Here is a 25,511-nt window from a genome sequence, read left to right as displayed (position 1 = left end):
GTTTGTTTAATAAGGGACCAAAAGATAGAGTATAGAGTACTAAAATAGTTAAAGAATTACAATTAGAAGAAAGATATTACTTAGTTATTATTCCTGTTATTATGTAGTAGTTAATGTAAGTAAATATGAGAATAGAAAGAATATAGAGATAAGCTTAGAAGGAATTGAATGTATATGTTAGTTAGACAGAATGAATTTAAAATGAGTAAGGGAAAAGGGGCAAAGGGTTGGAAAACTGTTGGAAGTCAACAAAAAGGGGGGAAAGGGAGGGGGTTAGAAATAGGAAATAGGGGAAATGAATGTAATGTGGAATAATATGATATCTAATCCAATAAAATTTTATTAAAAAAAAATATTATCACATAGCTCGGGACTTCCGGTTTGGGATCCATGGAGGTCTAACACAGCTCTTAAAGCTGAGCTGTCCGGACTGCTGTTTTGAGGGCTGGAGGGGCCGAAATTGCCCGCAGCCAACTGCTCTCAGGCGGAGAGCAGGCTTAGTACGCTCAAGAACCTCAGGGCGCGTTGATCTCGGGCGAGGGGGGGTCCTGTGCAATGGACTCTCTCCCGTCCCACCCAAAGACAGGTTTTGCCAAGATCTCTGCAGTAGCTCCGGAGCCAATTCGGTTGGCATAAGACCTACATGCCCAAGCTTCAAACAGGGGCAAAGGGAACTGATGTGAATGGAAGATTGGAACAGTGATTACAACCCGAGAAATCGACTAAGAAGGTAAAGATCACTATCTCTTGAAACGGGACAGATTAACTTAACAAACGAAGTATTAAAGTTAATTTTAAAACTGCGACAGACTGAGTATAAGGAGGGGAAATCCCGGCAAGAAAATTTTTTAAAGAAGGACTAAGTATAACGAAGTTATCAAAGAAATTTGATTATTGTTTTACATACCTGCGGTGACAAAGAGATAGTGGGCTGTGAGAAAGTTTCAACATCGCGAGATCTGCTGTGTGTGGCTGAGGAACAGGAAGTACGTCACAACGATAGAGAAGCTGGAGAGAAGCGACCATCTCCGTGTTACAGGAAGTAGAAGAATGCCATTTTGGAAAGGGGAAGGGTCGCGGCTTCAGCGGAACAGGAAGTAGGCCATCTTGGATTACAAATAAAGGGGGAATAATCATAGAGGAACCATAGAGAAAAGACGCCCGACATTTTGGACTCTGTAATTGGTTTTTTTTAAGAAACAAAGTGATTTTGGGACTTTTAAAAGTAAAAGTATAGAAAGTAAAACGCCACGGAGCTGAGGAAAAGGGCTGACACGTGGGAGCGAGGCAAAGCTAGCCCCACGATGTCGAAAAAGGAGTGGCAGGCGGCAATTGAAAGTTTAGATAAAAAAGTTTCAGAAGGAATTAAGGAGCTTAAGGACATGATACCAGAGATGGCGAAAGAGTTTAAAGAGACACTCAGAAAAGAATTGGCGGAAGTGACGAAAGGTATGGAAAAGATACAAAACGACTTGCAAGCCACGCAGCAGAGTTAATGTGGTAGAAAACGCGGTGGACACTCTAGCAGACACGCAACGAACTGAGATGAGGATGATGAGAGGTAGAATGGCAGTTGCGGAAAGTAAACACATGGAGAAGCAGTTAAGGTTTCGTGGCTTGCCGGAAACCGAAGGAAAGACTGCCCAAGAACAGATTACAGAAGTGCTGGCTGAGTACCTGGGGAAGGAGGAGGGGGAAGTTGCGGCTATCCTAGATGTGGTTTACAGAATAAACTCAAGATTTGCGACCCAGAGGACACTACCAAGAGATATAATTGTGCAGTTTACGACCAGAAACACAAGAGAAATGATTGTGAGTAAACAATTTCAGGATCCATTAGAGGTTGACGGCAAGACTGTTATTATTATGAAGGAATTGCCCAGATCGGTGCTGCTAGACTGGAAAAAATACAAAAATCTAGTCCAGATTCTGAAGTATATGAAAATAAGATACAGATGGGAAATGCCTGAAGGACTATCCTTTGAATTTGGTGGCGCTAAAAAACGCATCAGATCTGAATTGGAGATGGAAAAGTTTATTAGGGACAATGAAAAGGACTTACCAACAGCAAGATCATGAATATGGAGTGTAAAATTTTATCATGGAATGTAAACGGACTTAATTCGCCCAATAAGAGAAAAAATATTTTTCACTGGCTATTAAAACAAAAATGTGACATTGTTTGTTTGCAAGAAACCCATATTAAAAAGCAGGATGTTAAATATTTAAAATTTGCAAAATTGGGAACTGAATTTGTGGCTGCTTCAAAAAAAAAGAAAAAAGGTGTGGTGTTGTATATAAAAGAGGAATTGCAGCCAAAATTAGTGGTGAGTGATGTGGAAGCTAGATATTTAGCTGTGGAAATTACGTGGAATTTAAAGAAACTGTTGGTGATGGGAATATATGCACCTAATGGAGCAAAAGAGAGTTTTTTTGAGGATTTGGGAAAACAACTTGATGAACTATCTTATGATCAGATGATTTTAACTGGAGACTTCAATGGAGTTACTAATTTGGACGAAGATAAAAAATCTGTAACTGCACAAAAGAAAAGAGGACTATTACCAAAGTCTTTTTTTGCAATAAAAGAACAAGAAACCTTAGAAGATGTATGGAGAAGCCACAACCCTAAAGGTAGACAATATACATTTTATTCTGCAAGACACTCCACTTTGTCACGAATTGACATGATCTGGGCCACCAAAGATTTAGTGCTTTGGACTAAGGACGTTGAAATAATGCCAATGGTAGGCTCGGATCACAATCCAATTATGTGGAGGTTTGGGAAAAGAGTAAAAAGGAGAGGTTGGAGAATAAATGAAGATATACTGCAAGAAGAGGCAAATATTGAACTGCTGCGAAGAGAGACTAAGTTCTTTATACAGCATAACATGAACAATGAAGTATCAACAAATAAGGTATGGGACACTTACAAGGCGGTGACTAGAGGCATACTAATGGACTTAAATGCTAGAGCTAGGAAGAAAAGAGAGGAGAAGAGATTGGAGATTACGGAGAAAATAAAAGCCAAAGAGAGTCAATTAAAGAAGAGACCAGGGAAAAAGAAGCTATATCAGGATATTAAAATCCTTCAAGAACAGTTGACGGCAATGAATAATAAAGAAATGGAATGGAATCTTAAGAGAATGAATCAAAAGTCGTTTGAGGGTGCAAATAAACCTGGGAAATATTTGGCATGGCAATTGAAGAAAAGAAAGGAGAAAAGAACCATAAACAAAATTTGTGAGGAAAATAAAACCTATCTGGAGCAGTCAGCCATTAGTAGAGCCTTTTATAAATTTTATGCAAAGCTGTACCCAAAAAAAGAAGTTAATAAAGATTCAATAGCGAATTATCTGGGAAAGATGAGGCTCCCTGCAATCTCTGAGGGATGGAGAGAAAAATTGAATAGAGAAGTGACGGAGGAAGAAATAAAAGAGGCAATACGGTCGACAAAATTAGGAAAGGCACCAGGCCCGGATGGACTTACAGCTAAATTTTATAAAGTACTGGCAAATGAACTGGCGCCTTTTCTGAAAGAGGTGATCAATGGAGTTATGCAAGATCAAACGACTCCAGTTACTTGGAGTGAAGCCAATATTTCATTGATTCCTAAAGAGGGACAAGACTTGACCAATGTAAAAAATTATAGGCCAATTTCGTTGCTGAATAATGACTATAAAATCTTTGCGAAGATTTTGGCGGAGAGAATAAAAGGATGGATGTCTGAATTTATTGCAGAGAAGCAAGCTGGATTTTTGCCAGACAGACAGATTAAAGATAACCTAAGGACAGTTATAAATGCTATTGAATATTATGATAAACGTTGTGACAGAGAAGTTGGTTTTTTCTTCGTGGATGCTGAAAAAGCTTTTGATAATTTGAACTGGGACTTTATGTTTGCCACTATGGAGAAGCTGCAAATGGGAGAAAAGTTCATTCGTGCTGTGAAAGAAATCTACAGAGACCAGAGTGCAGCAATTGTGGTGAATGAAGACGTAACTAAGAAATTGACAATAGGTAAAGGTACGAGACAGGGTTGCCCGTTGTCACCATTGTTGTTCATCTTAGTATTGGAAATATTGATGATTCAAATCCGAGAAGACGATGCAATCCGAGGAATAAAAATAAGAGAGCATTCCTACAAGGTCAGAGCGTTCACGGACGATATAATGTTAATTGTGGACGACCCAATTGAGAATATGCCAAAGGTGATGGAGAAAATTAAGGAATTTGGAGATTTGGCCGGATTTTATGTAAACAAAAAGAAGTCCAAGATACTATGCAAGAATATGACTAAACAGAAACAGCAGGAACTAGAGGAGAAAACAGACTGTGAAGTAATGAATAAGGTAAAATATTTGGGAGTTGAACTGACTGCGAAGAATATAGACCTATTTAAGAATAATTATGAGAAATTGTGGACTCAAATAGAGCAAGATCTGATTAAATGGAATAGGCTGAATCTGTCATGGTTGGGAAGAATTGCAGCAGTTAAGATGAATGTATTGCCGAGAGTGATGTTCCTGCTACAAACAATTCCAATCATTCGTGACACTAAACAATTTGAAAAATGGCAAAGGAAATTATCGGACTTTGTGTGGGCAGGCAAGAAACCTAGGGTGAAAATGAAAGTATTACAGGACGCTAAAGAAAGAGGTGGAATGCAGCTGCCCAATTTAAGATTATATCATGAAGCAATTTGCCTGTCTTGGATAAAAGAGTGGATGACGTTGAAGGACTGCAAGCTACTGGCTTTGGAGGGATATAAAAAAACATTCGGATGGCATGCATACCTGTGGTATGATAAAGTTAAAGCTGATTCTATGTTTCTGCACCACTATATTCGGAGAAGCCTTTTTGCTGTTTGGAAGAAATACAAAAATTATATGAAGGACAGAATCCCCTTGTGGGTGGTTCCGTTCGAAGTAATAGATCCAAGAACTGTTGGAAATGAACAACAGTGTTAAACATATAAGGAGATAACATTATTGGAATTCTCTAAATTAAGAATAAAGACGCAAGAGGAACTGTCCTCAAGTTATGGATGGTTTCAATATAGACAGATAAGAGATCTTTATAATTCAGACTGCGTGAAAGGAGGACTGAGAATGGAGAATTCAGAATTTGAAGAGGTGATACTTCAAGAGGGCAAAAAGGAAATTTTGAGGATCTACAAAGTACTTTTAAAATGGTATACAGAAGATGAGACAGTTAAAGTTCAAATGGTGAAGTGGGCGATAAACTTTCATAAAGAGATAACAATGGAGGCGTGGGAATACCTGTGGAAAACGACTTTGAAGATAACGACTTGCACAAATATTAAAGAGAACTTTTATAAAATGATATATCGCTGGTATTTGACACCAAAGAAAATTGCGTTAGGGAATACTAACATGTCAAATAAATGCTGGAAATGTAAAAAACATGAAGGATCTTTGTATCATATGTGGTGGACCTGTGAGGTAGCTAAGCAATACTGGGGAGGAATAATAGAAGTGATCAATGAGATTTTACAATTTCAAGTTAATAGAAACCCAGAATTGCTGCTACTGAACTTGGGAATGGAAGATATTCCAGCACAACACAGAACATTGTTATTTTACATGACAACAGCGGCTAGACTTTTATACGCGCAGAAATGGAAAGTGCAAGAAGTACCAACTATTGAAGATTGGATTTCTAAATTGCTGTACATGGCTGAGATGGACAAAATGACAAGGAAACTTAGAGACCTTGATCCAGGACAGTTTAACATGGATTGGGAGAAACTGAAGCAATATTTGGAGAAAAAATGGGATGTGGAAGGAAAACTGTGGCAGTTTGAGAATTATTGAAATTTAATAAAAGAAGAGAGAAGTGACTTTACCGGGAAAGGGGGATTTAACTATTAAATTCTAAGCTATTACTAGAGTTAAGATAAAAATTATACATAGTATTAAACAACATATGTGTTATTATGAATATATATTATGAATATATAAGAGCATGCTAGCTAGGTCTTTTTTATTGTAGTTATGTTTTTAGTATAACAGATATTTTATATATTCAAAATATATTGAGAATAAGAAATGTTTATAGGAATATATAAAATATAAGTTAAATTGATTAACTTATATTGGGGAGAGTATAGAGATTATGTATAGAAAATGGATAAATTGAGAATAAGAAATGTTTAAAGAAATATATAGAATATAGGTTAAATTGATTAACTTATATTGGGGAGAGTATAGAGATTATGTATAGAAAATGGATAAAATGTTATACTATTAATATTAGGGTTATTAATATATGCTAGCAATGTGTTATTTAGATTGTAAGATTTAGTTAAGGAGGGGTTAAAGGAAACTCTGTGTTATAAAAAACAATAAGCTTAGAAGAGAGTTTAAGTGTTTGTTTAATAGACTATATGAGGTATTAAGTAAGTAAGTAATAAGATAGACAAAGGGTTGGAAAACTGTTGGAAGTCAAACAAAAGGGGGGAGGAAAGGGAGGGGGTTAGAAGCAGATATATATAAAGGGGGGATGTTTGTATTGAATAACTATATATTCTAATCCAATAAAAATTTTAAAAAAATATTATCACATAGCTCCAAGTTCTAATGTTACAGGAAAAGGAGAAGTTTTATTTGCCTGTTTCCTCTATGCCATGCATACTTTTATACACTTGTCTATTCCCCTTCCCACAATTATCTGGCTTCTTAATAACAACAACAACAACATTCAATTTCTATACTGCCCTTCAGGATGACTTAACACCCACTCAAAGCAGTTTACAAAGTATGTTATTATTATCCCCACAACAAAACACCTGTAAGATGGGTGGGGCTGAGAGAGCTAGAAGCTACAACTGACCCAAGGTCATCCAGCTGGCTTCAAGTGGAGGAGTGAGGAATCAAAACCAGTTCTCCAGATTAGAGTCCTGCGCTCTTAACCACTACACCAAAGTGGCTCTCTAAACTAGCCAGTTAATTAAAGCCTCCCAATTATTGCCTCACAGAGAAGGTGTTCTCACAAGTGATGTGGTAGGAAGTAGCTATCCACATGGCCACTTAAAAATATTAAGCATTTATTTTTAAGATCTGTAATCTGCTTCACTGCTATGAGGAACCATTTGTCTAAAATAGCCCAAATGTGAATATGTGAACGGTTTAAAGAAATTCATCGCCAGAAGCACTACAGTAGGAAGGTCAGCAATCACTGCACAACAGCAAAAACAAGAACACAAATATTTTTCTTAATTCAGTAGCTATTGTATACAAGCATGAAACTGTGACTATTCTTTTGATAAACTGCAGTAGACCGCATTATTACACTTGAAATGTCATTGCTGTTACAGGTTTCCACATAAATAAAATTTCTAATCAGTTATATAACTTGAAGAAAAGAAAAAGTCACGAACAAACTCAGCACTGGTAATACTGGTACCACAAAAGCGTTAGCAACTGTAAAATCATTTTAATTGCTTAAGTATCTGAGTATTGGCATGATCTACCCAAGGTTGTCACTTTAAAGTGTTACTGATTTTTGACTGGAGAATTAAGTGGTAACGAGGGAAAGTGCTGTCAAGTTATAGCTGACATATGGAGACCCCTGCTGGGGGTTTTCAAGGCAAGAGAGGTAGTTTGCCATTGCCTCCTTTGCAACCCTGGTCTTTGTTGGAAGTCTCCCATCCAGTTACTTACCAAGGCTGACTCTGCTTAGCAGCCAAGATCTGACAAGATTGGGCTTGCCTGGGATATCCAAGTCAGGGTAGAGAATTAAGTACATGTAAAAAATTATCATGTTAAAATTATTTACCAACTTTGCCTTTATTTATTAATTTCTTAATTAATTCTTTCTTGTTTAAATGGAGTGACTTTGAAATGGACTGGAATTTAAAAAAATTGTATTAGCTGTGGGGAAAGGTGCCAAGTTAACAGTCAAATACCTTCTCTATTACACAACTGAGCAGTAAGGCACTAACCACACTGATTCATCACTGTTCCTTAAATTCTTTTATGTGTGAGAGGCTTTGACCTCTTGTTGATGCTGCCAGGAAGGATCTCAGTTAGAGCCAAATGTGGTGCTATATGCAGACACTTGCCCATTGATAAATGACAGAGACCAAAAGCCTTTCACATAGGTCATGGGAAAAAATAATCAAATAATAGTGACTTCAGTCATTGCTGACCTGGGAATGATTCAAGCAGAGACAAAAGGTGTCAAAGATTCTGTATTTCACTGTCTGTCAGTATATGACTCATGGTTTTTGAAACAATTTTTTTTCGTGAATGAAATTGGCAAAGTACCTCAGCAGTGGCATGCAATAACTATGATAACATTTGGTGGTATTCAGTAGACCAAAGAGTGACTTACTTGATGCCTGCTGAGAAGCTCACTACAGGAAAAAACAGTCCATCAGTGTTGAAGTTTTCAAACATTCCTTGTACAGGTTGTCCATTAATGCGGAAAGAAATACTGGGTGCCCCTAAATCCAGGCAACAGCTGACCACATCGTCAGATGCTAGCAAATGCTGGTTCACAGATGCGACAGCTCTGGGTATTCGACCTAATAAACAAGCAGTCACAAGGTTTTTACAGCTTAAAAAATGTTAGCAAGGAGAAGAAACTTTGTTGGCAAAGAATTGTGAGATTGTGACATTTCCAATCTATTATTTCCATTCAAACAAAATATGGCACTGCATCTTCTTATAGTAGTTTCTAGTCTCAGAGACAAACAAATGTATTTTCTAAACAGATAAATGACAAAGTGCCTAAACTTAGCATGCCAACTGAGATCTCTGCAGATGCATTTATATCCATTTAGATGATTGTTTTTTTCTTGTGAATAATTTTTTTCTTGTGAATAAAGAGGAAGAGAGGCATTTTTTTCTATATTAAGACACACAGACAACCACATTACTTTTGGAATCTGTTCCTCCAAGGATTTATTGTAGAATTCTAGTTTGCAGGAACAAGAACAAATCAGAATTTAGCCAACTTACATGTGACTTCCAGGAGACTTCTTTTTTATCACTCTTAGCACCCTTAAACCTGATTCAAGTTGTGTCAATCTTTGATGTCCAAAGGAAGGGTGTGTGAAATCTTAGGTTATGTATTGGAGAAACATATGCTTGATCCCAGCAAGTCTGTACTGAGTCACCAATATAGACATTACAAGATATCCTCTATAAATGTATCTACACCTGTCTTGAACCTAGCAAGATTTTTTGCTTCCCACACAATTATAGAGTTTACATAGTAATTAAAATTATGATTCTATTGGCCTCAAAAGTCCTCGTCTGATTTCCTAATTTTTAATAGCCATTTTAGCATGGCAATAGCCAACAGCCTGCCATTAGCCTTCTTTAACTTACATAGCTCTCCATCTTCTGCAAAATACTATTACATTCCTTTCAGCTTGGGGGTCTTTCACCTTCTGGTGATAAATACTACATTCATGTGATTATTTTAACAACAGTTCTCTATAACTAGTTCCAGTTTGTATTCAGTTTGTTACTTGTCATTTGAGTTTGTTCTTCAAGATGGATGAGAAAAACCGAACACAGCATATCAGATGCAGCTTCACCAGTAACCAATTTTCCCCCATGTCTGTTGTTCATCCAAGAATAGCATTTATCCTTTTGCAGCCACATTATATTGGCAGCCCATACTTATCTAAGAATCAATCTTCCAAGATTTCTTTCGTACTCTGCACAAGTCAGAAAGATGCTTGTCCATCCCTGAAGTAATAGCCTTCCATGTAAGTATGAATTTAATCTGATAACTATTAATCCAACTCAAAAAAGTCAAACTGATTTATCCTTAGTAACTTCCACACTCTTTCTCTGCATTATCAAAGCTTCCTAAACTGATAGGATCTGCATATTTCATAGGTTCAATTTTTTTCTTCCCTCCCCCAAATCACAAATTATTAAAAACAGCATTTTCAATGAAACACTGCCCACTGTTTAAAAATAATAGCAGAAGATGTAAAGTCTGAACAAGAATACTTCCCCAAAAGCATTATGATGATGCTAATGTTAGGATGGTAAAATAAAAAAATAATGACATTACCACCTGTTCAAGGCCAATTTAGATGTTACTTCTTGCTCATGGTCCCTTCATTTACACTTTAGCATCATGTAGCCCCAAAGTAGCACACTATTATGCAAGTACTATATGCAGGGCTTTTTTTCTGGGAAAAGACGTGGTGGAACTCAGTGGTGGAACTCAAGACCGCACAATGACGTCACTTTGGGTCAGCTGGAACAAGGGGGCAGTTTTTTAAAGTTTAAATTGCCCTCAGTGAGAATGGTCACATGGCCAGTGGCCCTGCCCCCTGATCTCCAGACAGAGGGGAGTTTGGATTGTCCTCCACGCCACTCGATGGCGCGGAGGGCAATCTAAACTCTGTCTGGAGATCAGGGAGCGGGGCCACCAGTCATGTGACCATTTTTAAGAGGTGCTGGAACTCTGTTCCACCACGTTCCTGCTGAAAAAAAAGCCCTGACTATATGTATATAGATGCATATAGTAGAAGCATCAAAACATTAATCTTCACTGTATGGATCAACGGCATGGAAAAGTTTGTCATTAAAAGTTTGTCATGCAACATTAGATGCGAAGTGTTGCATAGTTAGCAACTAATTTAAGAAAGGAACCTTAAAAAATTATTTCTCTAATATATTAAAAAACCTAACCATGTACTGATACACACATAAAGTTAAAACCTTCATTATGATACCTCTTCATTCTGTGTTGTATGTATCCCACAACGTTCTACTGTGATTTTTAAAATTTATTTTAATATATATCAAATGTATTTTTCTGTTAAACCAAAAATGCTACTAATTATAGTCATGGCAAAAAAATGATTGGAAGGCTCATACAAAGTCATTATCTTCTTTCCCGTTATTCAATTTCAAATACTATCCATTTTTAAACTGTTCTATTTTCCATTTGATTTAACACAATAAAGAGCTGTATTATGAAGGCCCATGAATTTAAAAAGTATTCATATAGGAGTAGCATTGATTAGTTTGTAACGAAAATGCTCAATCAAAGCAAAGAAGCTAATGTGGTATGTGTTATAAGCTCAACACAAATGTTTATATGGGCATTCATCTAACAACAAGGTTGCAATGAAATTTTTACCACTGAACATTTGGGGGGCAAAATGTATTTAACATGTCGCTTGAAAAAACTAAACAAATATTTCTCATGTACAATGTTTGCATTATTCATGCAGTTTGCAGCCTCACTCCTGTATCAGCAGCACAATTTTCCCCATAGGGTATTTACTAGGACATCTTCCTTTTCTACCTAAAGTAAGACACTCACAAGTCATGTGGTGAATGTAATGACATCATAATGCCACACAGACTATGAGATTTGCCAACAAATGTATGTCACTGAAGACAAATGAAAGAGGATGAGCCATGGCTCAGTGATGGAGCATCTGCTTAGCATGCAGAAAGTGCCAGGTTCAGTTCCCAGCATCTCCAGTTAAAAGGTTCAGGTAGTAGGTGATGAGATAATCTTGACCTGAGTCCCTAGAGAGCTCCTGCCACTCTGAGTAGACAATACTGTCCTTGATGGACTAATAGTCTAATTCAGTGTAAGGCAGCTCATATGTACACATAAAACCTATGATTTGTCTTCACTAATGATGCAGCCCTAAGAAGAGTTACACCCTTATAAGCCTGGACTTAAAATTCTGCAACTCTGCTTAGGGTGGAGGTGATGAATCCCTGCTGCTGAAGCAACCAGCCAGTTTCTCTCTTGCTACATTTTTATGGTAGTTTAACTGTTGAAATTTGCTGCTGTTGTTGCCGAGCGTTCTGAAAAGACAGGGAGTGTCAGGGATGTGCTCCATCCCCCACCCATTCAGAATGAGCGTGACCCAATGGGAGACCACTTTCACCCCATTCCCAATCTCTCCTGAGTGGGAAGACAAACATTAAAATTGAGTTTTTCAAAGCTTATATAACTGTGTACAATTTATTACAAACCTTCCTTGCCATTTTGGTTCAGCCCCATTTATGTACTAATGATCAGCATTCAAAGAATTAACTGCTTTCTACATTGAGGTGTGGATCCAGAAAGATTCATACAAAAAAGAATAGCTCACATCTGTGAGAATCAGTTGGGCCTTTTCATCTCATCTTTTCATGGTTCACCAAATCACAAACTAATTTTAAAGCCTGAAGGAATTTTAAAAGTGCTTTGAAGTTTTGGTGCTGCAGAGATAGTAATGAGATGATGACAAGGGAATGAGAGCATGCTAAATCCCAATTAAGCCTTTAAAGCAAATATGTGGTCTAGGGTAGCCTTACCCTCCTGGGGGGGGGGGGTTGCACTTACCTTGAGTGATTTTCTCATGTATGCATGAAGCTCCCATACACTCCTCGTGCGTGCAATGATGTCATTTCTGAAAGTGACATCTTTGTGCGTGGCAGCGAGCATGCTCCCAAGCTTCACAGAGGCCAATTTGGGAGCATGCCTGCTGTCAGGTGTGATCATGTCACTTCTAGAAGTGATCATTGTGCCCAGTGGGAGCATTCTCATTGTGTACCGGCCCAGGAGGATTTTGCCTCTTGGGTCCATTCCCCAGGCTCCCCACAGAAATTCACAACCTCATCCATTTTCCTTGGTCAGCCTTTCTTTACTGTAGGGTTACTACTACCCCATTTACCCCCTTTATTTCCCCATACTTTCTTCTCTGACAGAACACAAAGACTCACAGCATTCCTCAGTCATTATCAGCTATACTGGCGAGTCAGATAAAGGAGACTGCTCCTTTTTCTAATGACCATGGAAGGCATCAGTAACCTTAATTCGTTTCATTCCATCATTAAGAAGGTAACGTGTACATCAGTATTCATAAAGCTGGGAAACAGGGGAACAATATAGCTAGAGAGGGTTATTAAATCAGTTCTTACCAGACCACAGATGAAGTCCATCAAATCCATATGAGTACAGGTCATCGCCAACACCATTGCCTCCCCATCCTTCTCCACCTCCAGGATAAGGAGCATAGCCCGATGTTGAAGCCCAGCCAACCCGCAGATGTGTGGGTTCTACGGTCAAAAATGGATCTACTTGATCAATTATTAGTTCAAAGTACCATTTCTTATATTGGGCTGAGCCCTCGGCAATTCCTAGAAATATGTTTGGTCTCATACTAAAAGTAAACAGAGAACAGGCAGTGTGTTAAATTCACTGAAATTGCATTTTGTGTTCCTCTGCAATACTATATTTTGACTGAAACCTTATAATATATAAATGGAATTAAGTATTTAAGAAACATAGAAAAATAGAACAGTCAGATGGTTATAATATACTAGGACTGGATGCACAGAATTGTTGAGAATAATTGTGGCATGAGTCAGACCATTTACTGGTATATTCAGGCCTATCTGCTATGACTGGCAGTGGCTCTCTAGGGTTTAGGCAGAGAATGCGGCCAATCACGGCAGCCACAAGTGGCTTTAGCCGTAGGGCCGAGTTTGCCCCCTCGGATGGAGGAGGGGACTAGTTTCCCGCCCATCCGGGTCTTGCTGGGGGCGGGCGGAGACAGAGCCGTTAGGCATCTCCGCCCCCTTCCCCTGCGCAGTTGCTCCAAGCGATCGGTCGGAGCAGGACGTGTTCGTCGCTGCTCTACCGACGCTCAGAGTGCAGGGCAGCAGAGGCCTTACTCGAGCGCGCAGGGCTTGTGCGCTGATCGGGCGGGCCTCTGTTCTTCGGCCACGAGGGCCGGAACGAGCAGCGCGCCTGGGCGGAGCGGTGGGTGTAGCGCGAGCGGAGCCTCCGGGACGTTCTGCGTGCGGCGGCGGCCGCGGCTGCGCCCGCCGGCGCTTACCTGTTGCGGCGGCGAGCCGCTTTTGTCTGGTTTGGGCGCTTGCGTAGGGGCTTTCGGGGTTACTGGCTGGGGGGTGGGAATAGCGTCCCCCCCGGGGGTATTTAGTTCCTGCGCTTCCCCGGCGATTGGCGTCTCCTCCACCGCCTTTGGGTCGGTTCCTTCTCTTGGGAAGAGGGTTGGGGCAGAGGGCGAGCTCAGTTTTGGCCACAGCATAAGGCCAAGTGGGCGTTAGTCTTTACTCCCCTGTTGGCCGCCATATTGGGGGCCTGTTCTGACGCCATTTTGTGGCTGCTGCCAGTCGTGGGCTTGTCTGAATCCGGGCTTTGCTCCACTTCAGACAGAGGGGTACGTTCCTCTATACCCTCCCTCTTTTCCCAGCCACGAGTTGGACATTTTGGCCCATCACTACAGTAATTTTACTGGGCACGATGCCATACAGGAAGGGCTCAGGTAAGGCTAAGGGCAAACAGCCTGCTAAGAAGCAGCCCTCCAAGAGGCCTCCTCCTGCCATCTCCTCCTCTGAAGATGAGGGCGATAGCAGCTTTAATCTGACAATTTTGAAGTGCCTAGAGGCTTTGGAGAAGGGCAGGGGACAAGCTGCTTTGTCCGGCGCGGTCAGTGAGCGCAGCAGGCCGGTTAGGGCTGCGTCACGGGCGTCCTTTCGCAAGGAGATTTTGACACGTCTTTCTGCTCTCGAGTCTGCTGCAGGGGCGACGGAAGCAGGGCGTTCGGCTGGATGGAATCCCCCCGAGGAGGATGACGTCATCCCAGGCGACGTTGAACCAGATGGGCAGGCTGAGTCTGGTCCAGTGGTGGTGGCTGTGGAGCCTAGTGGGCCTGATGGTAAGTTCGCCTTGCCTCAGCAGGCGTGCACGTGGCCATGGGGACCCTGGGGTCAGGCCGCTGCCTCCAGGTCTTCTGGCCCCACCACTCCACCTACATCACTTAATTCAGCGTGGCAATTGCCAGGGCATTTGGGATTGGCTGCTATGGCCCCTGGAGCGACTACTGCTTTTCCGGCCATGGGATCTTCCACAGGTCCGGGGGTGGGTGCTGATTCTCAGGCTTCTGGCGTACCTCCAGCGGGTTGGCAATATGGTAGCTACCCTCCCTGGGGCTTTTTGCCTTATGGTGCTTATGGCCAAGTCCCTTATAGGGCGCTCCCGTATGGGCACACAGCTCTTCCCCTTGGTGATCATCTTACCCAGGCTACGAGGGATAAGATAGTGAGGGGGGAGTATGTGGATGTGTTCACCCTTCTTTTCCGTGAGCTGGAAAAGAAGGACAAAGAGGATTTGGACGAGCGCGATAAGGAAAAGATTAAACGGCGCAAGGTTGATCGTACCTGGCATAACTGGCTCCTTGGGTTCTTAATATATGCGGGTGTCTTGGGGAGGGCACAGCCTTTACGGGCTGTGTCTCTATTCCAGTACCTTAATATAATATATAGGGGGTATACTGACTTCGTTGGTGCTGCATGGTTGCAGTACGACGAAGAATTTAGGATGAGGGCGGCATTGAACCCTCAGATTCCGTGGGACCAGATTCACCAGCAGCTGTGGCTGCAGGTTATGTCCCCCTCAAAACCCAACTCTGGTGATAGGGCGGATAGCGGGCATTTGATCCATCGCCCGCAGGCAGCTGCTTCCACCCGCTCCCAGGCGGGGCAGCAGGTTCAACCCTGGCTGCTCTGTTGGGACTTCACTTCTAAGGGTGTCTGCAACAGGAGGGCCTGTAAGTATAAACACGAATGTCCCGCGTGTTCCGGACCACATGCCTATACGTCCTGCCCCAGGGCCAAGCCGGGCGGAGGGGGTAGGCGTTCAGGCAGGGGTGGGGGGTCAACAATCTGCTGGTAAAGGGCCCCAGCCCGGTAAGTCTGAGAGCGCTTGAGCGCTTACTGCCTTACTACCCCAAGCAGGGTGACGCGTTGTTTTTGTTGGATGGTTTTAGGCACGGTTTTCGGATTCCATTTCAAGGCCCGCGGGTTTCTTTCATGTCTTCCAATTTACGTTCTGTTGTTGGCATGGAAGCTGTTGTGCGGGACAAGATTACGAAGGAATGTGCAGAGGGCAGGGTACTGGGTCCTTTTCCACTCCTCCTGTTCCATGCCTGCGTGTTTCTCCCTTAGGGGTGGTTCCTAAGAAGGCCCCTGGTGAATTTCGTTTGATTCACCATCTTTCCTTCCCTAGAGGGGCATCGGTTAATGATGCCATCCCTGAGGAACTTTGTTCAGTGCGCTATACCTCTTTTGACCAGGCGGTCAGGGTCGTGCGCAGATGTGGAACGGGGGCCTTAATGGCTAAGTGCGACATTAAATCTGCCTTTCGCCTGCTCCCGGTACACCCGGGCGATATTGATCTCCTGGGTTTCTTTTTTGAGGGGCAATATTACATTGACAGAGCCCTACCAATGGGGTGCTCGATATCATGTGCTGCCTTCGAGTGTTTCAGCTCCTTTTTAGAATGGGAGCTGAGGCGTAGGTTCAATTGCCGGGATACCTGTCATTACCTCGATGACTTTATGTTCGTTGGGCCTGCCGGCACGGCGCAATACACCAACCTGCTTGATGGCTTTGTGTCGTTAGCGGGTGAACTGGGGGTTCCCCTGGCACACGAAAAGACAGAGGGTCCATCTCAGGTGATGACCTTTTTGGGCATTGAGCTTGACTCGGTGCACCAGTCTTTCCATCTCCTGGCTGATAAAGTAGGCAAGCTCAGGGTGTTGTTGGCGGCGTTCAGGGGTAAGCGCAAGGTGTCCCTCCTCGAATTGCAGCAGCAGCTGGTGGGTTCTCTGAATTTTGCTTGCAAGGCGGTCGCCCCAGGCAGGCCGTTCTTGCGCAGGCTGTGCGACGCTATGTCCACTCTTCGGGCCCCTCACCATAAAATTCGCATCGATAAGGGGATGCGTGCCGACATGGATGTGTGGGAGGAATTTTTAGGTTCCTTCAACGGGGTCACCTTCTGGCGCGAGGAGTTACTGGTTGGTGCCCAGTTGCAGGTTGCTTCTGATGCATCTGGGTCCACGGGTTTCGGAGTATTTTTCCGTGGACACTGGTGTGCTGAGCAATGGCCTGTGGATTGGGCAGCAAGCGAGATGGTCAGAGATTTAACCTTCTTAGAGTTGTTTCCCATTCTGGTGGCAGTTTTTCTTTGGGGATATGAACTTGCTAACCATGTTGTGCACTTTTGGTGCGACAAAATGGCAGTGGTCCAAGTGGTTAATTCCCTTACATCTAGGTCTATCAGGGTTATGTCATTGGTTCGGGCATTCACTTTGAAGTGCCTCCAGCTTAACATACTGTTTAGGGCTCGGCATGTGCCGGGTGTAGACAATGGGGTGGTGGACGCCTTGTCTCGCCGACAGATGGATCGCTTCCGGCGTCTTGCTCCCGGAGCCGACAGACTTCCCTCCAGGATGCCACCGGAGCTGTGGCGGCTTGGCAAGTGGAAGTGAATAGAGCGATTCAGATGGCCATTGCTCCCAGCACCCGTCGAGCGTATGAGCGTGCGGTAGGACTGCTTCAGGGCTTTCGGGAGGGAGTTGGGCTGAGTCCGGTGTGGCCCATTCCCACTGAGCATCTTTTGCAGTTCTGTGTGGCTCAGCGGGCTCGTGGTTTGGCAACTAAGACTATTAGGGGTCAGCTGGCTGCTTTTGCTTTTGCCAGCAAGGCGCGTGGCCTGCCGGATTTTACAGGTGGTTTTAGACTCCGCAAGATGCTTGAGGGTTGGTCCAGGGAGTCTGGGGTAGTTAAGGACGAAAGGCAGCCGATTTCCCCCGCTATCCTTAGAGGCCTAGGAGCTCTATGGGGGGAGATATGTAGTTCCAGTTTTGAATGCCGGCTCTTTCACGCTGCCTCCCTCACAGCATTTTTTGGTGCCCTGCGGGTGAGTGAACTTGTGGTTCAGTCACAGCGGGATGTTTCTGGGAGGGCTTTATCGGCTTCTGATATTCAGTTTTCTGGTGATAAAGTTTTGATTCGGATTAAAGAGGTCTAAGACCGATCAGAAGCATGCTGGGTCCTTGTTAACTTTGGGCCCCTGTGAGGACGAGGCATTGTGCCCTGTTCGAGCGCTTCGTTCTTATTTGAAGGTTAGGGGTGAAGGGGATGGAGTGTTGTTTTGTCATGTTGATCACTCTCCCTTAACTCGCTACCAATTTTGGGCGGTAACGGATAGAGCGTTACGCCGGCTGGGATTGGGGGGTGTCAAATTTGGCACTCATTCATTTCGAATTGGTGCTGCGTCTACTGCGGCAGCCATGGGTTATGCTGACAAGACCATTCAGAAGGTGGCAGGTGGAAGTCATCTGCCTTCCGGTCTTACATTCGTCCTCTCCCATTGTTTTAGTCTCACGCAGTTTGATTTTTTCCAGGTGCGGCGAGCAGCTTCGAGAGGAAGCGGATCCTTATAGCCGGCCACAGTATGGTGTTCTGGGCTGCAGTGCAAGCCAGAGGGACACCGATTGGAGCTCAGCTCGGGTTGAGCGAAGATGCCTCCATTGAATGGTTGGGCCTCCTCCCCATATACTCCTCCCCATATTCTGGTCTTACACGTAGGTGGTAATGACCTGGGTCTTTTGAAAGGCAGAGCCCTGTCATTGCAAGTGATTGCCGATCTGAGGGTAATCAAGAGCTGTTGGCCTGGTACTTACGTCTTTTGGTCAGAGATGCTCCCCTGTCGCAAATGGAGGGAATCTCTGGACCCGAGGGGTATGGCTTATGCTCGGCGTAGAGCCAATAGGGCCATTCAGAAGGCTTTGGCTACGGGGTTAGGCATCTATCTCACTCACCCTCGCATTAAGGCCGCTAATGCCGCCCTTTACAGGGTCGATGGGGTTCATTTGTCCCCGTCTGGCAATGACATCTTCTTAGATGACCTACGGATCGGGCTCAGGTTGGCACTAGGCCACCTGTGGGGCGCGAGGGCCTAAGCCGAGGCTTGGCCTTTCGCGTTGGCAGGAGAAAGTGGGGGAATAGGGAGCGGGCCGGTGAGCACCCCTTTTGGCAATTCCCCATCGGTGGGGAAATGGGGTCTCTCAGGAAGGATGGTATGCTTCATGGCTACCACCACCTGTGTAGACTGCCTCCAGGGAACCCCAGGTGCAAGTCCTTCCCTCATGCTGTATGGCTGAGGCTTTAGGAGCTTGAGGGGGAACCCTTTGCCTGGCCGGCCGGGCTGAGGCCATTCTATGGATGGATTACGCCCGGGGCAGCGGGGCTCGCCCATACAGGCAAGGCGGAGGTCAGCGGTGACCCCGTGGCTTGACCTGTACCGCATAGTTTGCCCTTGCCGCAGTTTAGAGTTGATGTTATGTTTAATAAAACGGCCATTTATACCAACAATTTGTGTCTGTCTCATTCTTCCAACTGAGGGGGCAATGCGGCCAATCACGGCAGCCACAAGTGGCTTTAGCCGTGGGGCCAAGTTTGCCCCCTCAGATGGAGGAGGGGACTAGTTTCCCGCCCATCCGGGTCTTGCTGGGGGCGGGCAGAGACAGAGCCGTTAGGCATCTCCGCCCCCTTCCCCTGCGCAGTTGCTCCGAGCGATCGGCCCACCCTCCTCTCCCTGTTTCAGTTCAGGATTAGCCGGTTGCTTGTTTTGAGCCAGGTAGGAATTTTCTCCTGCTCCCCCTGATTGGCCTAGGTGGGGGCAGGTTTTTCGCCTACCTTGTACTGAAGCAGAGGTTGAGAACGGTTAAAGGGTGGTGCCCTTTAGGTTTCTGCTGGCAGGAGAAAGTGGGGGAATAGGGAGCGGGCCGGTGAGCACCCCTTTTGGCAATTCCCCATCGGTGGGGAAATGGGGTCTCTCAGGAAGGATGGTATGCTTCATGGCTACCACCACCTGTGTAGACTGCCTCCAGGGAACCCCAGGTGCAAGTCCTTCCTTCATGCTGTATGGCTGAGGCTTTAGGAGCTTGAGGGGGAACCCTTTGCGCCCGGGGCAGCGGGGCTCGCCCATACAGGCAAGGCGGAGGTCAGCGGTGACCCCGTGGCTTGACCTGTACCGCATAGTTTGCCCTTGCCGCAGTTTAGAGTTGATGTTATGTTTAATAAAGCAGCCATTTATACCAACAATTTCTGTCTGTCTCATTCTTCCAACTGAGGGGGCAAACATTTTTCCTACCACCAAAGAGTTTAACTAGAGATGCTAGGGGCCTAAACCCCTACCTTCTGCAACCAAAGCACTGAGATAACTGCTACTCTAATTCCAGTCTGAGCCACAATCACAAAATACTCATATAAAAACAAACAGATCTGGAAGGCCACAGAATTCAGCGAATATCTAACTCGGTGATGGTTGATGGCTTCTCAGGCACTGAACCCATTTCCACACAATCTTTTATCAAGTTACAGGTGAACCTCAGATGTCTATTATTCTTTACAATTCTACAGATTAGGTCCTTGCATATTATAAATCTTGTTCTAAATTTTATTGTTCTCTCTGATGATTTCACCTTTCAGTTTTGGTGGGGCAATATTAAGGTTGTTCTCTGTTGATAAAATAGTGGCTGTTTTCACACATCATTAACGTTGCGCAACAGCTTGCAACATTCACGGAATGCTGGCATCTTCATGGTGAAATTTCTGACGTCACCCCATCATGATTCCGTTTTTGTGGCACGATGACATCAGAAATCGCGCCATGAAGATGCTAGCATTCCATGAGTGTTGCATGATATTGCACAACATTAACTATGTGTGGAAATAGACTATATTATGCTTGGTGTTGTACTCAAAAACAAGTCAGTTGCTGTTGTGCAGTTAATAGAATACTGGTTTAGGAGGCTCAGGATCAAATGCCTGCTTACCCATGAGGTTCATTGGATAGCTTTGGGTAACTCAATTTGTCTTTTTAATTTTTCTTAAACATGGTTATTGTGAAGATGATACAGGCATTTGGTGGTTGAGGCGGGCGAACCATCTTGGCCTCCTGCCATGGGGGGGGGGAGTATATGCCCCCCTCAGGCTCTCTAAACATTTAGGACTGGCCACCTACCCCGCAGGTTATTTAGTTTGAGGGGGTAGAGCAAAATGTGTGTGGCTGTTTATAATTGTTGTGTTTTAATGTTGATATTGCTGCTAAATTTTATTCTATTTATTGTATATTTTAAAATGTTGTGATCCACTTGCGGGCAAAGCGGAATAGAAATCAAATCAAATAAAATAAAATAATAAATACAATGCAATATGCCCTGAACTACAGGAATGAGATAAAAAATAACTCAGGTTACAGAATAATTTTTCCAGTTAACTGCAGAGTCCTGAGAAGGGGGGCAGAAAGTGTATAAGGAGCCAATGAAGCATGCCATCAGTGTGAGGTGTATTAGTGGAGCTCTGGCCAACATGGCAATGATGTAGAACAGCAATGGAACAAGTCACTGCACCAGCAGAGAATGGAGCAGACCTAGAGGTAGAGCCAGAGTTAGTCGGCTTCCTAAACTACCCCAGTTTGGGAATACCCCCCTCATACAAAGGGACATGCAAATCCGCCCCCCCCCAAGATGTGGTCCCACCCCAAAGCCATAGCAGAGAACAGGATGCTAAGTACAGATACAACCAATCACCCCCTCCCCAGCAGCAGCCAAACTCCTCCCTCTGAACCCATCCACAACCTCCCTAAGTGCCATATAAAGCCCAGCAAGGATGGTCTATAGTTCAGTAGATTGGGTGTATAGCATAGGACTCTGTCTCAGAGGTTTCTGCTGTGCAACTGTAGAGTGTACAGCATTGCACTTTGATGGTAGCAGAGGCACAGAGAGGTCATTTAGCAGCACTGAGGGAGCACTTAGCACTAACAGTATAGTTAAGATGACATTAAATATCAAACAAGATTATTTGTTCTCACCTGTCATGGCCCATGGATGGGAAAACACAGCAACATGCCATGTGAATTTTCAAATTTTGTTCAGCTGTTCAGTTTCTGGGCTTGCTGATTACTTTATGTTTGCTATATATTCAATTCATTCAAGAAGCACAGGTGTGGTGTGTTATTGTATACTTTACAATAGGATAGTTTGTTCCCCTCTCTGATATTTGTATGTGTTGGTTTAGTCTCATGTGGTGGAGTCCCTGATCCTTAGTTCTGTTAGTAAAAATAGTAGACTCATAATCAACTTGTCCTGAAACCTGTTGCTTCCTTCTCTGTATTTCATTGCTGATAAATGGACGTTGCTTTGAATACCCATCTCTGCTGCATGCCTGTGAACCTAAGATCAGGAACCTGACTGAGTACCCTATTCCTGATTTGCAAGCAAAAGAAAACATCAAAACAGTTCTCATATAAATTTCTCAAAATATGGGAACAAGAAAGTGGAAATGCAATGTGGCAGAAATGGTTTTAAGCCACAAAAAACAATGTTGTAAACTGATTTTCTAGTCCTTTGGCATGCTAAAAACCTTTTATTACATCAAGAAACTTCATACAGGTCTCCTCAGAGGTGGCATATAAATTTTTAAATAAATAAACAAACAATAAAATCTCATAAGATACAAGTTATGACATATCCGTGATACCTTGTTACATCATTCACCAGCCGTGTTTGTAAAAGTAGATCTCTTCGAGGGAGAAGATTGTCACAGATTAAATTCTGATTAGCACGCACTGCTACTCCATTACAGAGACAGAGGGAGCAAAGCACATCAAGAACCTGGAAGACATTACTGTTTGTTGCACAGTATTCAGTATGCACAATGCAGTTGCTCAACATTCAGTGCTGGTGGGTACTTGAGTCTTTCTTAACAGCTTTGGTTGATTCCTCTATAGGACTGATTATTAGGAAACTGCATTCTTCAAGTATTCATCAAAATCAGGTGAAAGTAACCCCTTTCACCTCAAGGAAGGGGCAGTATGAAATACCATAAGAGAAACAGGCAGACATAGCTGTGCATTGGATGAAGCACCCTGTGTCACCTTTCTCTTTCTGTAGATCTGAGCTGTTTCCACACTTCTTACCGGCCTCCGGAACCCTGCACAAAACACCCGGAAGATAGTGTCTTCTCGTGCGAAATGGTGCCCAGAAAACGCAATGTTGCGCATAACTCCCAGATGATAGCGTCTTCCTGGCGCGATTTCACATGAGAAGACGCTATCTTCCAGGTGTTTTGTGCAGCATTCCGGAGCCAGTAAGTGTGGAAACAGCCCTGATGTGACTTAGTGGATCTGCTGGCCTAACAAATGCCTCTTTTGCTTCCCTGCTCACTTTTATATTTATAAATAAAGTAGCTGCTAGAAATATTCTATAAAGCCTCCAGTGCTATCTCCTCCAAAAGGATCCAGCCCCAGGTTGTATTTTACAGTTGCCTTCTAAAGAAAGCCAACGCTTTAAAGCCTCAAAGACAAACCATAGTTTTAAAGAATTGTTCTTTTTAGAGCAACATAACAGCTCAGAGGCCTGAACAATAAGAGCAATTGGATAAGAACAATAACAGACAAATCACATATTGTTTGGCATTGAAAGAGGAATCACATTAACTTTACTGTTACATAGTTTTAAAGGAGACATAGAACAAAAGTTAAATAGTTGTAAAATAGATGTCAAAATGGCTATGAAAGAAATCATCAAAACTGCAGAACATTTTTAAAAAACCCTGAAAAGCCCATTTTGATTGGATATCTAAGAGAGGGTGCAAAGAGAGGAAGTTAATAAAATTTTCTGCTTGTCCCAGCTTTTCTCCTACCCACTGAAAGTATTTGCAGGGCTGGGAGGAAACAGGTACTAGTTCTGTTTGCCTAGAAATTAATGCTTGTGACTAAGAATGATATAGAAACTTTCAATTCTGATCTCATCATATACTCCAGAAGTATTTCTATTTCTAAATTAAGTGAGTTTGTATGAGGGGCTCTCACTTCAGCATGGAGCAAACCCGGCTCCATAGTGCTCAAGTGCACACTCTTCCAAAAGCTTCCTAGCTCAATTTTCCTATGATTATTAAAATTATCAAATACTGAGGCATTGTAGATGCAATGTTGTACTCTTGCCAGCTTCAGGAACATGAGCTCCTCCCTACACTGCCTGACCTCTTTAGATCATTTTGCTATAAGCCGCAGTTAAGCCTAACCAGGGTTTTCCCCAATCCAGGACCTTAAATCCACTTTGAACTGCATTTTCAGATCCTAACTTAAAATTTTAATTAGCTATAGTTAATGGCATCAATGAAATGTTAACATCTGTTAAGGTAGGAGGGGCTAATTTGCTCCATGAAGGAGTGAGAGTGCTGTAGGGAGGCAGGAGATGTTGCTGCTATTGTTAAGTGCAGTTAACATTGGGAAAGAATCTTGAATTTCATATACAGAGAATTTAGGATATAAAATTGTTTTATTGTTTGCAAAACTGATTTCCATCAATAATTTTACATTCTTTTAAAAAAACAGTATGTAAGTAAAATTAAAAAGACTAATTTGCTTCATCTATAAATTCTTCTGCAAACGAATAACCCATCCTTCATTTCCCAAGCCTACCTTATAGTTGCGCCCATGCTTATCCAGCAATGAAATGATAGATTTGATATGACTTTCTTCTATCAAATTTAAAGCCTCCGGGCTTTCAATCAAGATGCAGTGCAAAACTTCCAAAATACCTGTATGAATGCCAAAGGCACAGAGATACTTCTGACATTTAGAAAAAATCAAGCATGCCAAATGCAGTTCAAAAACTTGGGTGAAAAATAGCACCCTAAGGGAAAAGGAAGAAAATATTTCCATACTTTTGGTCTAGCAAAGCTTTAAACTGTAAAGAATGAAATTGTTTGAAACAGTCATTTAGGGTCTATGAGACATTTATTTAACTTAGGCTTAGATTTCCAAAATCTATGACTAAATATAATTAAGAGTATTATTTTACTCTAAGTACCTGTATCAAAAGATAATAACATTCATCAGAAGAGGGCACTTGAAAAGAAGTTTTTATCATGGTATGAGCCCCTAAATAGATATAAATGTAAAGAATATGTAACTCAAGTATACAATAGATCATCTTTTTTCATAAAATTGTAAATACAAAAGTTTAGTAGAGTTGAGCCATACCCTTTAATGCAAAGAATTACACCTGATTTTATCAAAAATTGTCAGAATAATCCACAGGTTAACAACAGGTAGTTTGACAACATCTCCAGCACAAATATGCTTACGGGGGCAAGAGGCCCTTGCACCCCATGGTAATCATTGCCACCAATTTCCTCTAACTTTAAGCTTAGTGACGAAGGAAATAAACTCTTCTGTAACATCAGGTGTTAATCAGGAAGTCAGCCTTGCAAGGTAGATCACTTGCTGAGTTCTACTAAAACAGTTAACTGGTAACTGAGCTAATAGGCCAAGGTCCTAGATTCAGAATGAAGCTCCAAACCCAATAACATCACACACTGATAAAGATTAATATATTTATTAAGAACGGTGTAGAAAGATTACATATGTAAAAAATATGCAAAGACAGGGTAAGTAAAACAATAAAGATTAATTAAACTAAAATCACTAGGCTACTTAGCAGGATCCTCTGCCTACTGAACCAGTTACCTTGCAGAGTCAAGCCACAAAATCCAAACAGAGTAGAATACCAAGAGCTAACTCTCCAGATTAGTCCAAGAATGAGATAGCCAAGGGCGCCAGTGACCTCTTTGACTGCTGGTCCAAGAGCAAAGAACTATCTTAGAAACTCTATTTTTTTTACT

At 42.7% G+C, this 25,511-nt stretch overlaps 1 protein-coding gene across 1 annotated transcript in view; it reads right to left on the bottom strand.

Moving 5' to 3' along the window:
• RYR3 (ryanodine receptor 3) overlaps nucleotides 1–25,511 on the bottom strand; it is a 479,585-nt gene that overhangs the window by 359,075 nt on the left and 94,999 nt on the right. Inside the window, exons 17-20 of the mRNA XM_054969918.1 lie at nucleotides 24,307–24,425; nucleotides 22,362–22,495; nucleotides 12,927–13,168; nucleotides 8,359–8,551 (exon numbers count right to left, since the gene is read on the bottom strand). Coding sequence (XP_054825893.1) covers nucleotides 8,359–8,551; nucleotides 12,927–13,168; nucleotides 22,362–22,495; nucleotides 24,307–24,425 — 688 coding nt within the window. The remainder of the gene's footprint in view (nucleotides 1–8,358; nucleotides 8,552–12,926; nucleotides 13,169–22,361; nucleotides 22,496–24,306; nucleotides 24,426–25,511) is intronic.

This window comes from Eublepharis macularius, chromosome 2 (assembly GCF_028583425.1).
Source record: "Eublepharis macularius isolate TG4126 chromosome 2, MPM_Emac_v1.0, whole genome shotgun sequence".
Classification (NCBI taxonomy): Eukaryota; Metazoa; Chordata; class Lepidosauria; order Squamata; family Eublepharidae; genus Eublepharis; species Eublepharis macularius.
This window is presented reverse-complemented; position numbering and strand designations above follow the sequence as displayed.